This window comes from Poecilia formosa, unplaced genomic scaffold, assembly GCF_000485575.1.
Source record: "Poecilia formosa unplaced genomic scaffold, Poecilia_formosa-5.1.2 Scaffold3, whole genome shotgun sequence".
Classification (NCBI taxonomy): Eukaryota; Metazoa; Chordata; class Actinopteri; order Cyprinodontiformes; family Poeciliidae; genus Poecilia; species Poecilia formosa.
In genome coordinates this window covers 5,251,337-5,262,629 of record NW_006799942.1, presented here as the reverse complement: position 1 = coordinate 5,262,629, position 11,293 = coordinate 5,251,337, and the positions used below count along the sequence as shown (strand labels likewise).

At 37.7% G+C, this 11,293-nt stretch overlaps 2 protein-coding genes across 2 annotated transcripts in view; both read right to left on the bottom strand.

Moving 5' to 3' along the window:
• Nucleotides 1-4,248, bottom strand: part of LOC103142148 (putative pregnancy-specific beta-1-glycoprotein 7) — an 8,308-nt gene extending 4,060 nt beyond the window's left edge. The window contains exons 1-4 of the mRNA XM_016673839.1: nt 3,971-4,248; nt 2,982-3,365; nt 1,724-1,999; nt 818-1,093 (exon numbers count right to left, since the gene is read on the bottom strand). Coding sequence (XP_016529325.1) covers nt 818-1,093; nt 1,724-1,999; nt 2,982-3,365; nt 3,971-4,040 — 1,006 coding nt within the window. The 5' untranslated portion in view covers nt 4,041-4,248. The remainder of the gene's footprint in view (nt 1-817; nt 1,094-1,723; nt 2,000-2,981; nt 3,366-3,970) is intronic.
• Nucleotides 4,249-8,205: 3,957 nt separating this feature from the next.
• The window catches only part of vsig10l2 (V-set and immunoglobulin domain containing 10 like 2), a 23,016-nt gene continuing 19,928 nt past the window's right edge, over nt 8,206-11,293 (bottom strand). Inside the window, exons 15-19 of the mRNA XM_016672890.1 lie at nt 11,008-11,287; nt 9,987-10,109; nt 9,242-9,266; nt 9,050-9,141; nt 8,206-8,931 (exon numbers count right to left, since the gene is read on the bottom strand). Coding sequence (XP_016528376.1) covers nt 8,861-8,931; nt 9,050-9,141; nt 9,242-9,266; nt 9,987-10,109; nt 11,008-11,287 — 591 coding nt within the window. The 3' untranslated portion in view covers nt 8,206-8,860. The remainder of the gene's footprint in view (nt 8,932-9,049; nt 9,142-9,241; nt 9,267-9,986; nt 10,110-11,007; nt 11,288-11,293) is intronic.

The following is an 11,293-nucleotide window of genomic DNA, read 5'->3' as shown; positions in this document are numbered from 1 at the left end:
AAAAACACTTTTTGTCATCATCTGCTGTGACCTTTGTGTACTCACATGTTCGTGTGCTGCACTCTGTAGTTTGTTTCAGAGCAGGATGGGAGCCCACACATCTGAACAAGCTGTTCGAGGTCACGCTCTGAGAGGGCAGAATGATGGCAGTGCCACTTTGTATATTAGTTTGTTGTTCTGCGTCCACCTGGGTTTTTCCTGCCTGCACCAGATCTCCGGTCCAGTCCAAGGACGGAGAGGGGAATCCCCCGGTCCAAACGCAGAGCAGCTTCAGAGCAGTGTGATTCAGAGCGGCCTCCACAGAGCAGGAAGGGGAACCGTCAGGAGGGTCTGCAAGGATAGATCATAGAGTGGCCACGCAGTGATGTTCGAAGTGGAGGTAAATTCATCAGGGCACATTCTTCAAAATGCTGGGTTTGAATCTTTTCACGCGATTAAAGAGTAGAGTGAATCAAAAGTAACCACCTCTATGATCAACCTGTACTTGCATGACATGGACTGCAGCAAAGGGTACCTGAAAAAGTGCCTTCGAACTCTCCGAAGGTCCAACTCCTGAACAGATCTGCAATACTTTCTTTGTCTTGTTTGTGTATTTATGTTGTTGTGTGAGTTTGATCTGACGTCTGAATGAGTGAAAATGAAATACTGAATTGTGTAAGAATAAAGAAAGAAAGCTTAATGTGGCGAAAGAGGAAAGACCCCATTCTGCATCTTATTGTACCAAGACAGAGAAAGCACTCTGGAACTGAATAACTCAGGTTGGACAAAAGAGCAAAAGAGGTAAACAACAGGACCTGAGGTCAGAGGTCACACTCACAGTAGACAGTCAGGCTGATGGTTTTTTTGGAGCGGGTGTTTAGGTATGTGTTCTGGGCCAAGCAGGCGTAGTCTCCTGTGTGCATGCGAAGGATCTTGGTGATGGTGTACTGCGGGCCGCTGTAGACCTGGGAGTTGTTGTAGAACCAGACGTACTGACTGGCTGGATTGGACGGGGCTTGACACATCAGTGAAACAGTCTCTCTCTCCAACGCAGAGTAACCCCGCTCCGTTATACTGTAGGGAGTCACATCTATCCGGGGGATGTCTGGACCATCTGCAGAGAAAGAACATGGAAGGATCTAAGAGATGAAAGGCCCAGATGGTCCAAGCACTGATACCGTTTATCAGTTTGGGATGGGAAGACATGTCTTAGTATTATAAGGAGTAAAGTTTTTACTACTCTGTGCTACATTCAACTGGATGAAAAGCAACCAATCAGCATCAACAAATCAAAACACTTCAGTAAGAAAACAGAGTCAAATTTACTAAACAAAATTTGAGGTTTTATAACAAACACAAGACAAAGTAATAAGATAAACACATGAATTTAGAAGGTGAACTATAATCTGTGTCATGTTTAAAGGTTGGGATATTTTTTGAGATATTATTGAACTTCATATTGTTTTGTTGTGTCTAGTGTCGTCTTTTGTCTTTACACAACGTTTTTGTTCTTGAACAAACACCTTCAGAGAAAAACTGGACTTATACTGATACTAAATTATACACTTGTGGATTGTACTCATTGATTATTTGTCAGAGCAAAAGGAAGATTAATAAAAAAAAATTGCCATGTTTTTTTTTTTATTTTATTTCTGAAAACAGAAAATAAATGGGAATTTGCAAATATATTAACACTCTTTTAAAAGATTATAAAACATGATTAAATAAACTTCTTAACACTCACAGATGGTGTCCAGCCATAAGCGGTTAGAGCTCTCACTGTTGACGGCATTGGTGGCGATGCAGCGGTACCAGCCGGTGTGGTTTCTGTTGACGTCCGTCATGTTGATGCGGTTGCTGCTTCCCTGGGCCACCACCGTAATGTTGCCACTGTGGGTTTCATGCTGCCATACGTACTGGATTGGCCCGGTTCCGTTTTCCAGGTTGCATTGCATTGACATGGTGGAGCCTTCCACCGGAGACACTTCGCTTAGCGATAGATACGGCTTACTGACGGGGACTGTGTTCAAGAAAAAGACAGAAGGAAATAAGAGTGTTATGTATGGTAATAATAATTTTCATTATGTTGTGTTTTCACAGTGCATGACTGAACCACTCCATGAACTATCTGACTCTTTTGTTTGCATACTATACCAGCGTTAAGGCTACTTGTAGACTGAATGACTGTTGATTCTGTTGATTATCAAAAAAAAATAAAAATAAAAAATGGACAGACTTGTTTTGGTGTAAAACCATTACACCTGATCTATGATTTGTGTGTTTCTTTTTAAGGTCTCACAAACTGATTTAAAGAGCTTGGTGCCAGGCACTTTATTTATGAATTCACAAACAAATCCCCAAAATAGCAAAGTTTTAAACTTAGTCAATGTTTCAAAGCACACCGGCGAGTTCACCTGCGAGTGGCTAAGACACAAAACAAGGTTTTGGAATGACCTAGTCAAAGTCTGGACATATATCTAATTAAACAGTTGTAGACTGATCTTCAAAAGGCAGCTCATGCTCAAAGCCCCCCTAATGATGTTGAACTGAAAGAATTGACCAATTACATCTACAGTGAAAGTTAGATTAAATGAGAAAAGAGCACTGGGAGCAAAACAGTCCTTCACCAAAACAATCTGAAATGCTTGATCTACAATATCAGACAAAAAAGAAAAACCTGTAAAAGAAAAATGGTTTTTGTTCCAGCCCAGTTTGCTTCGCATTACTGTAAGGAAGCAAGCAAATAAACAAGCAGATAAAACTATGATTTGGCGTCCAAAGCAAGGCAGTATGGAAGACTAACTTTTAAAACCTATATATTGCTTCCGTGATTTTATTTATTTATTCTTTTAACAAAAGAGAACTGTTGACTTGTTGGTCACTGATTTGGTGATCAAAAATGTAACACTTACCAGAAGAAGTGTCAAAGTACACAAGAAAAGCTGAACCTGTTACGTACACCCTGCTTGACCAAGAAACGTAATTTGAGTTAAGAGTCTTACCTCTGACATTGAGGTGAACGTAGTAATAGTAGACTACGGGCTCCTTGTCGACATTGTAGAAGGCCTGGCAGGTGAACAGGCCATGAGCAGCCAGAGGCAGCTTCTCAATGCTCACTGCTGCACTGTTTGAGATGATGGTCAACTGTCCAAGTGTCTCAGCAAGCTGCTGGATCCTCGGCCCTTTCCCCAGATTATACACCACTGCTCTGATGCCGTCAGTGCCGGGCTTGGTGAAGCTCCATATGTAGATGTCAGGCACGCTGGTGCCACACTCCAGGATCACCGCTTTGCCCACCACCCCATAAACATCAGTGTCCCGGTAGACCACCTCCCAGTTTGGATTGATGTTAATAGATGAAGTTGGGACAGGGTACACTGACGTGCCTGCAAAAGGGTCATGGAGAAAGATGGTGGTGTCAGGTGCCCTGCTGGTGTCCTGCTGCAGGTTTGATTACACTGCAAGTTTCAGGAGAGGTTCACAGGATTCCAAAACAACAAAACAATCTCACTTTATTTTCAAATGCAACTTGGAAAAATGTTTAACCTTTTCAAATTTACTATTTCTCTGTTATAAACCAAATATAGAGGAAACAACAGCACAAAAACAGAGAAAAAGTAATGATTTAATTGTACAAGTTATGTTGGAATAAATTTATCATTTTTTGGATTTGAATCTGGAATAGGAAGATTTTTATTTGTGGCATTTATGGTCAAAATACAGTGGAAGTGGAATGGAAACAATGCAATCATCTGTGACTGATACATTTCTTGTTTTTTATTTGTATTTAACATTTTTTTAGAATTATTTCATACACTGACCGGTGATAAGAAAAATACTTTTTATTTGTAGTTACCTAAAGGAAAATCATGCAATTAAATGTCAAAATAACATTGCGCATAAAAGGATGATCAAATATTTAAGAGCCAAAAAGTCATTTTAAAAAGTAATTTGGTGTTTCTAATTGAATCCAAACGCCGTCAACCCTTACCGTGTGCAGAGAAGGTGAATGGACCGGTCATGAGATAAAGAAAGGCCAGCCCTAACAGTTTGGCCACCATGGTACCATGATGATCCTGAGTCCAGCTGCTTCTTTACTCTGAGAAATACTATAGAGCACAAACCGAAAAAAAACAAACAAGAACTCCAAAAAAGAACCTGCAGACACCGAGGCTCTCCGTCTGAGTCACAGTTTCTTATCCACAGGTTTCTTCAAGAGTCCAGTTGGAGGCACTGACTTCATTAAGCTGAGAGTAGGAAGAGACTGATTTAGATTCAATTATTGATGTGTTTTTCCTTTCTCTCTAGTTCCCTGTGCGTCTCTGTGGGGTTAGAATGACACTGTGTCACTGGACCCCGGCATTATGTAGGACCGACTCATAGGGTTACCCTTCTGCATGCACTCATGCATGTTAAATAAGACAAAGTCAAGGCTGCGTTATATAAATCTGACATCCACGGTGTTAACATGAGCATTTCTTCCTTCTGGACAGTCATATGCTGAGCAAAACGGCGTAAATAATTATATTACATTTTCCACAATTTATTTTCAAAAAGAAATGTTTATATTTCTAGATTATGATGCAAAATATTCAAACGCCGAGTCAGCATGATTTGATGTTGTTTTTAGATTTTTCACTGGAAGTTTCTCTGTCAATGAACGCTGTTCCTGCTGCATCCCCACAGCATGACACAGCCCCTTACTTACTTCATCAAAGGCACAGTGTTTTTCAGGGTGAAGTGAGTGTCAGTTTTCCTACACAGAGTTTTGCATGTAGACCCAAACATTAAATTTTGGTGTCATCATATGTGCTGTGTCCCCTGCACAGTTTCATGTTACATAAAGGCCAGATTTGTTGAGTGTAAAACTAATGCCTTGTCAACAGATTGTCTCACCTGAGCAATGGCCCTTTGCAGCTACTCCAGAGTTGCCTTAGGCTTCTTTGCTGCTTCTTGTTCCATGATTTACTAATTAGATGACTTTATTTAGTGGTATCAGAGCAGAATGCATTTGTACAATGTGTTGTTTTCCTTCCTTTTCACATTTAAGCACTTCTTTGTGTTGTCCTATCACCACAAATCTTAATAAAGTACAGACATAAAAAAGTTCCAAACTAAACTTTATTTTAGTTTTGCAAAGTAGTACATTTACAGTGAGACTGCATAAGCAGCACATTATCATTTCGACCACTGAAAAAGATTAACCAAGGCACAAGTTTATCATAATACTTAAAAAAAATGCTTAGATTATTTAGATATGCAGAATTACCTCGGTGAAGAAAAAAATATGATGTTTTACAAATAGCAAGTAAATTGTCACATTTAACGCTCCTAATGTGGAAAATGCCCCAAAACCAAACCTGGTTCTTAGTCATTTTAGCAAACGGTGTCCAGCCTGGCCTGGCATGCATCAGAGTGTTTCCTGCCCAGTACTTCTTACCTTCACCCTGCCTTTGAGCACCTGACACCCGCAGCTGCACTCCAGGAACATTACATGTCTGGAAGATAGTGCCACTGACACTGAATAGTTCTTTCTTAGATTTAGATCCAGTTCATTAAAGTGTTGATAATATGGATGAAGTTTAAAATTTTGCAGCTCTGTTTGAGAAAAGAACAGACAAGCCATTAATGAATCAAAATGAGGACAGAAAACTGTGGGGAAATAAACCTAGTACATGTGCACAATATTTATTTTTGCAGCTATTGATGTTACCTTAGTTAGGTTTTGTTGAACTTTCTGTTAGATGCTATCTTACACTTATTATTTTTTTTTTTACTTTTCAAAGGTTTTAATATAGTTTTGTTTTGATTTAATAAAAATTAGTTGAGTGAGAGATTTATGCAATAAACAAAGAAAGACTCCACTCCAAAGGAAGTGAGTTCCAGAGTCTGGGGGACAGTGAATAAAAAGTACTGTCTCTCTATTGTTTCCAGCTTTGCATAGGCCATCATCAGCAGGCTCTGATTATTAAAGGCCTTTTGCGCACCTGTAGGAAAGTATGGATGCAGACGTCCTCTTGTGTAAAATGCTTGGCCATGGAGAGCAACCAGAGTCAATACAGGACCTCAAAAGTGCACTCTGCAACAAAGTGGGAGCCAATGGTGTTCATTGTTTACTGTTTGGCCTCTGCACCGTCGTGGAAGAATTTTGGCCCACTTTTCTTTACAACGCTGCCAGGGACGTTGCAATCATGGAAGAAGGTGTTCTGATCAGATTGAAAACCTCAGCATAAATGCAAAATGCAAAATGTTTTTAGAAAATTAAGAAATAATCTGGGGATGCTTTTAGTCAGCAGAAACAAAGTGGAGCAGAGTTGATAGAAAGGTAGATTAATTAAATACAGGCGGTGTTAAGAGGAAACCTCTTAGAGGCTTGCAAAGGTCAGGTGCTGTGCTGGATGTTGACCCTTCAGCAGGGCAGTGACAGGAAAAAGCTAAATGTTTTAGATAAAAGTATGATCATGTGTCAGAATAATTAAATCAAAATCAATTCAGACTTCTGTTGAGAATCTGTAACAAAACTTGGAAATTGTCCAGTTTGACTGAACTTGAGTCATTATGTAAAGAAAAATTTGCAAAAAAAAAAAAAGGGTTCATATATATGAAGCTGGTAAAAAGATATGAGCGCCTGTGAAGGATATAAAAGGTATTTTATGAAAAGTTAAAAGTAGGTGTGAATACTTATATTGTATAAAAACATGAAATGCAAATTTCATATTTTCTTATTTGTTTCATTGATATCTTACAGTCCTTTGACCTATTCTGCACAAAAAGAATAATATAAAAGTTGCAAAAAGCTATAGCAAGCTGATATCTCCATGACTAACCCCATTAAGTTAATATAAAAGGCTTCACATTGTAATCTCTAAGGTCAGAGAGGATTAAAGAGACACAGCAAACTTTTTCAACCAGATTAGGATCTGAATAAATTTTAAAAAATCAGGCATCTGATCATAATTCTGTGTGCTCACAATGTTCTGCAATGTCCACGGCTTTAAATTCCCACATTCAAAGATAAACTCTAATGTAGTTATTTATCTTCACGGACACACCATTTCTGAATTATGTGTTTCATTTTAATAGGAGACTGAGCAAGCTTACACAAGCGAAAGAGGAGGAGAGACTGTCAAGTGGATCCGTGAGAATGTAATGTGAGATGTTTTTCATGAATGGATGCAGGACAGAGATCAGTTTTCGTTACCTGGCAAGGGCAAGTAGAGACTCAAAGGTAAGGTCAATGGCTCTACAAGGTTTCAGTCTACAGCTGATATCCATATGAAATTATACAACAAGTTACATTAAATAAAATGAGAAAGAAAACAGCCATTGTGTTCCTGACACTTTGTAACCCAGTGTTTATTTTCATCTACTCTAAAGACACAATGTGCTCTTAATGTTATTAATAATTTATGCACCAGATGCAAATCTGAAACTGTTTCATTTTAAAATGGGGATTTTCCAGTCAAATCCTATTTGGGACTTTTAGAAATCGGAATTTTAGGAATTATTAGAAACTGAAAACCATCGTTTTGAGCTGGAACACATACATTGTTTACGTCCTGGGATTTAATACTAAACTATTCATGAACCTACATCCTGTCTTAGCGTAGCTAATACAGCTAAAAGCTCAAAATAACTCACCGTGTCTGACCATGAAGGTGACCTGCATCTGAAGGGAAATTCATCCTGTGTTAGTTGGGATCCAGTTCACTGCAGAGAGGGATTTAGAAACTCCCAATTCCTTACCAATGCTTTGCTGCTTCCTTCTTTAATTTTGTACCTATAAATAAGCCAAGTACGTTTTCATGAATCGTGTTTATTATCATTCAAAAACTACTCAAATCCCAGAATTTAATTTAATGTCATTATAATCTACACACAGTTTCTATTTTTATTCCTTGTTTTGGCCTTTGACTAAAAATTTTGTTTAGCATGTTTTAACACATTTGTTATGGAAAACCAGAATTTAGAGAACCCATAATTTCAATTATTTTCAGATCTCTTCTGTGGTTAAGTGATGGAATAATTGAAAACGTGGCAATATGAGGCCAAATGAAAAAAATATTTTAAGAGTATTAGATTTTGCCAGACTACATGTAATTAAATTGGTTGGAAACACACCTCAGCAGACAGTAACACATTCAACTTCATAAATGACATTTCAGATTGTGTCATAATCTGAAATTATACCACTTTAATCTGAAATTTGCATTAGTCTTAAAATTGAGAGGGAAGAAGTCTTCTTTATTTTAATGTCATTTTACAGATTCAGTACAGAAAAACCCATTTAATATAGATTTAATGGGAAGAACATCTAGTGTAAAAATGCTGAATGTTATGTAAAACTGACTTTTGATTTAAATAAACAAGCATGTTTCATTTGAATTGAGCATAACTTAACCATTTTTAAAAGCATACATACATTATTTTGTGACACAGACAGTCTTTTGGAGATAAGTTTACATGTTGTAAAAATAAAAACACACTTTTAATGTTTTAAACATATACCCTTATTTCAGCATGTCGTCAATTGCTTGTAAAGGCTAAATGACACTGAGTGGTGAAGAAAAAAACTAATAGTAACGTAATTACACATTGCACAAGTGACATTCAGACATATATCTTTCAATTTTCTGAATTCTTACATTCCATCATCTCCTGCAGTCGTTAAAAGCTAAATTAAAAACTAAATCCCGGTCACTACCTAAACAAGCAAATCATTTCTTAAAATAAATTCTTCATAGATTGATAAAATGCCTTGGTGTGACGAATCAAACTGCCTACAGTCTATAAAAATAACACGGGATTTATTGATACCCAAATGATTTAGATTCACACAGTTATGATCTTGTAGCTGGTGCAAACGGCGGTTAGCGGCTCGTTACGTCTGCAGTGGGAGATGCTTGCCTGGGGCGAGAGAAGATGATGCCTTTGGTTCTGCTGAAGTTGGACCTGGAAAAAACAGGGTAATATTTCTACAATTGACTGAGCTTTACTGTCCTGTTTTTATATTGTGATCACATTTAGGCTCTACTCTTAGATTGATGTGTTTGCCATGACTTTTTCTTGCCTGATCCAGTAGTGTTCTCTAGCCCACCATCTGAGTCGGCAACCACCTCGTCCTCTGGGAAGTTAATATTTTCTCTGGATTGGCTGTGCTGCCTGGAATAGCAGGAAAAAATAAATCAAATGTCTTTACAGAGAATCAGGTAATTAACTAAAGCTGCCTTATTTGTGTAGAGATAAATGCTTAAATACTCACGAGCCAAAAAGCATTGCATGTAGTCCTGAGGAAAGAAAGGAAAAACTGTTCATATAGCACAACACACCTTGGTGTCTATATTAAAGCAGCATTTCAGAATTTTGTTTTAAGGCTTTCACTGCCTTAAATCAACTCCAGTCTCAAAAATGTTATGGGGGTTTGTGCAAATGATATTTGTGTGTTTTTTTTAATGAGCATATTGTTTGCATTGGGTAGTTATAAACAGAGAAACCATCAATTGTTTACATAGAAATTGGAGGTTGGAGATATCATATTAGCAATGAGCTTCCTGTGTGCAACACATGCTGTTAGCCGCACATGTTAAATATATTAGGTCAGAACAGATGTCTGATAGAATGGTAAATCAGTGTAAAAATAAAACCAAATGTCTTTACTTAACACACTATTTTTGCATTTTACATCCAAATCACTGTTGGCAGCGTCCACTTCCTGTATAGCTAATCATTAGTTTATTTGCTAATAAACACCCAGTTATAATGCGACAATAGTTAAAAAATTTCTAAAGCAATGCTTGCATATATTGCTTTAAATTTTTTAGGACTTGAGTTTTTAAAGACTGTAAAAGCCTGCTTTGGTCTTGGTCCCAAGTTCGCTAGCCATGAGCTTTAGCCAGCACTACAAATGTATCCGATTTGTATTAAACTAAAATGCAAACAGAGTTTTTGAGGACAAAATATATGCAGTGTATAGCTTTTTCAAAGAGCCTTTAATGAGTGAGACTTACGAGGATTGCTATCCCGGTTACGTATGATGAAAACAAGCAGCAGCACAGTAGGAATGGCTGCAAAGAGCATCCCACCAACAGCTGCTCCAACCACAGCAGGGTACATGTTGTCATGCAGTTCCACTGCAAAAACATCACAGATGCACAAAGATTAAAGATTAAATAGAAAAAAAACTCCACAAATGTCTCACCCAGTGTCTTTTCAGTAGAATCACCTAATCACTCTGAAAGTATATTATACCCCATTATGGCCAATAACTCTTTTCATTTTTTCCTGATTAAATTAGAATTTATGTGAATTATCTGGTACTGAGACCTGCCTCTTACACCAATCATAAAATGGTTTCATCCTTATTATTCCATCGCATTAAACAACTAATTCTGCAATTATTTAAAAAACCAAAACTTAAATGATGTGTTGAAAAAAGCAATAAAATAATGTGAAGGGGAAGCAAGTGAAAGATGTTAATTACATGTCATCATTTCCAGAGGTGGGCAGAGTACCAAAAATTCACTCTAGTAAGAGCAGCATTAATTTTTACTCAAGTAAAACGTAGCCATCAAAGAAATTATTCAACTAAGAGTAAAAAATATTTGGTAAAAAAGTCTACTCTAGTACTGAGTAACTGATCAAATTATCAATCATTTAATATATATAATGACATAATCAGATGGACCAAAATATAAAGCTAAGTAGAAATGTTGGTATTTTCAGGACCAAAATGTCAACAATTCATATAAGTAACAAAAAATGACAATCAGGCAAAATAAAAATATTTCTAAATCAGTTTCTTTATTCTTCATTCAGTGAGGTTACTCACAGAAAATTCTGAATTGTAATCAAGAGTAGGGATACTTCAAAATTACTCAAGTAAAAATAAAAAGTAAATTTTTTCAAAAAAGTTATTCAAGTAAATGTACAGACATTTACTTGATCATTTTTTTTTCAGATACTTTCTCTGAGAGAAAATATGTTTGGCCCTCAAAGACCACCAGGCTTTCTAAATTTTCTCTTTGCTACCTGGAGTCCTGGCTACAGACGGGTGTCCGATGGTGCGGTGGTTGATGGGTGTTATGCGGAACTGGTAGGTAACGGTTGGAGTCAGTCCTCGAACTGTGTGACTCCTGCTGCTTGGATCCTGGATGATGGTACGGTACCAGTCTTGGGAAACAATCCTCTCCTCTATCTGCAGCTGTGAAATATTGCTGCTCCCTCTCTTGTTTGGTCGCTCAGACACCCACTGGTGCTCCAGGTGGAAACCAGTCCATCCTCCAGTCTCCTCCGTACCGTCGACCTGCCACTCCAG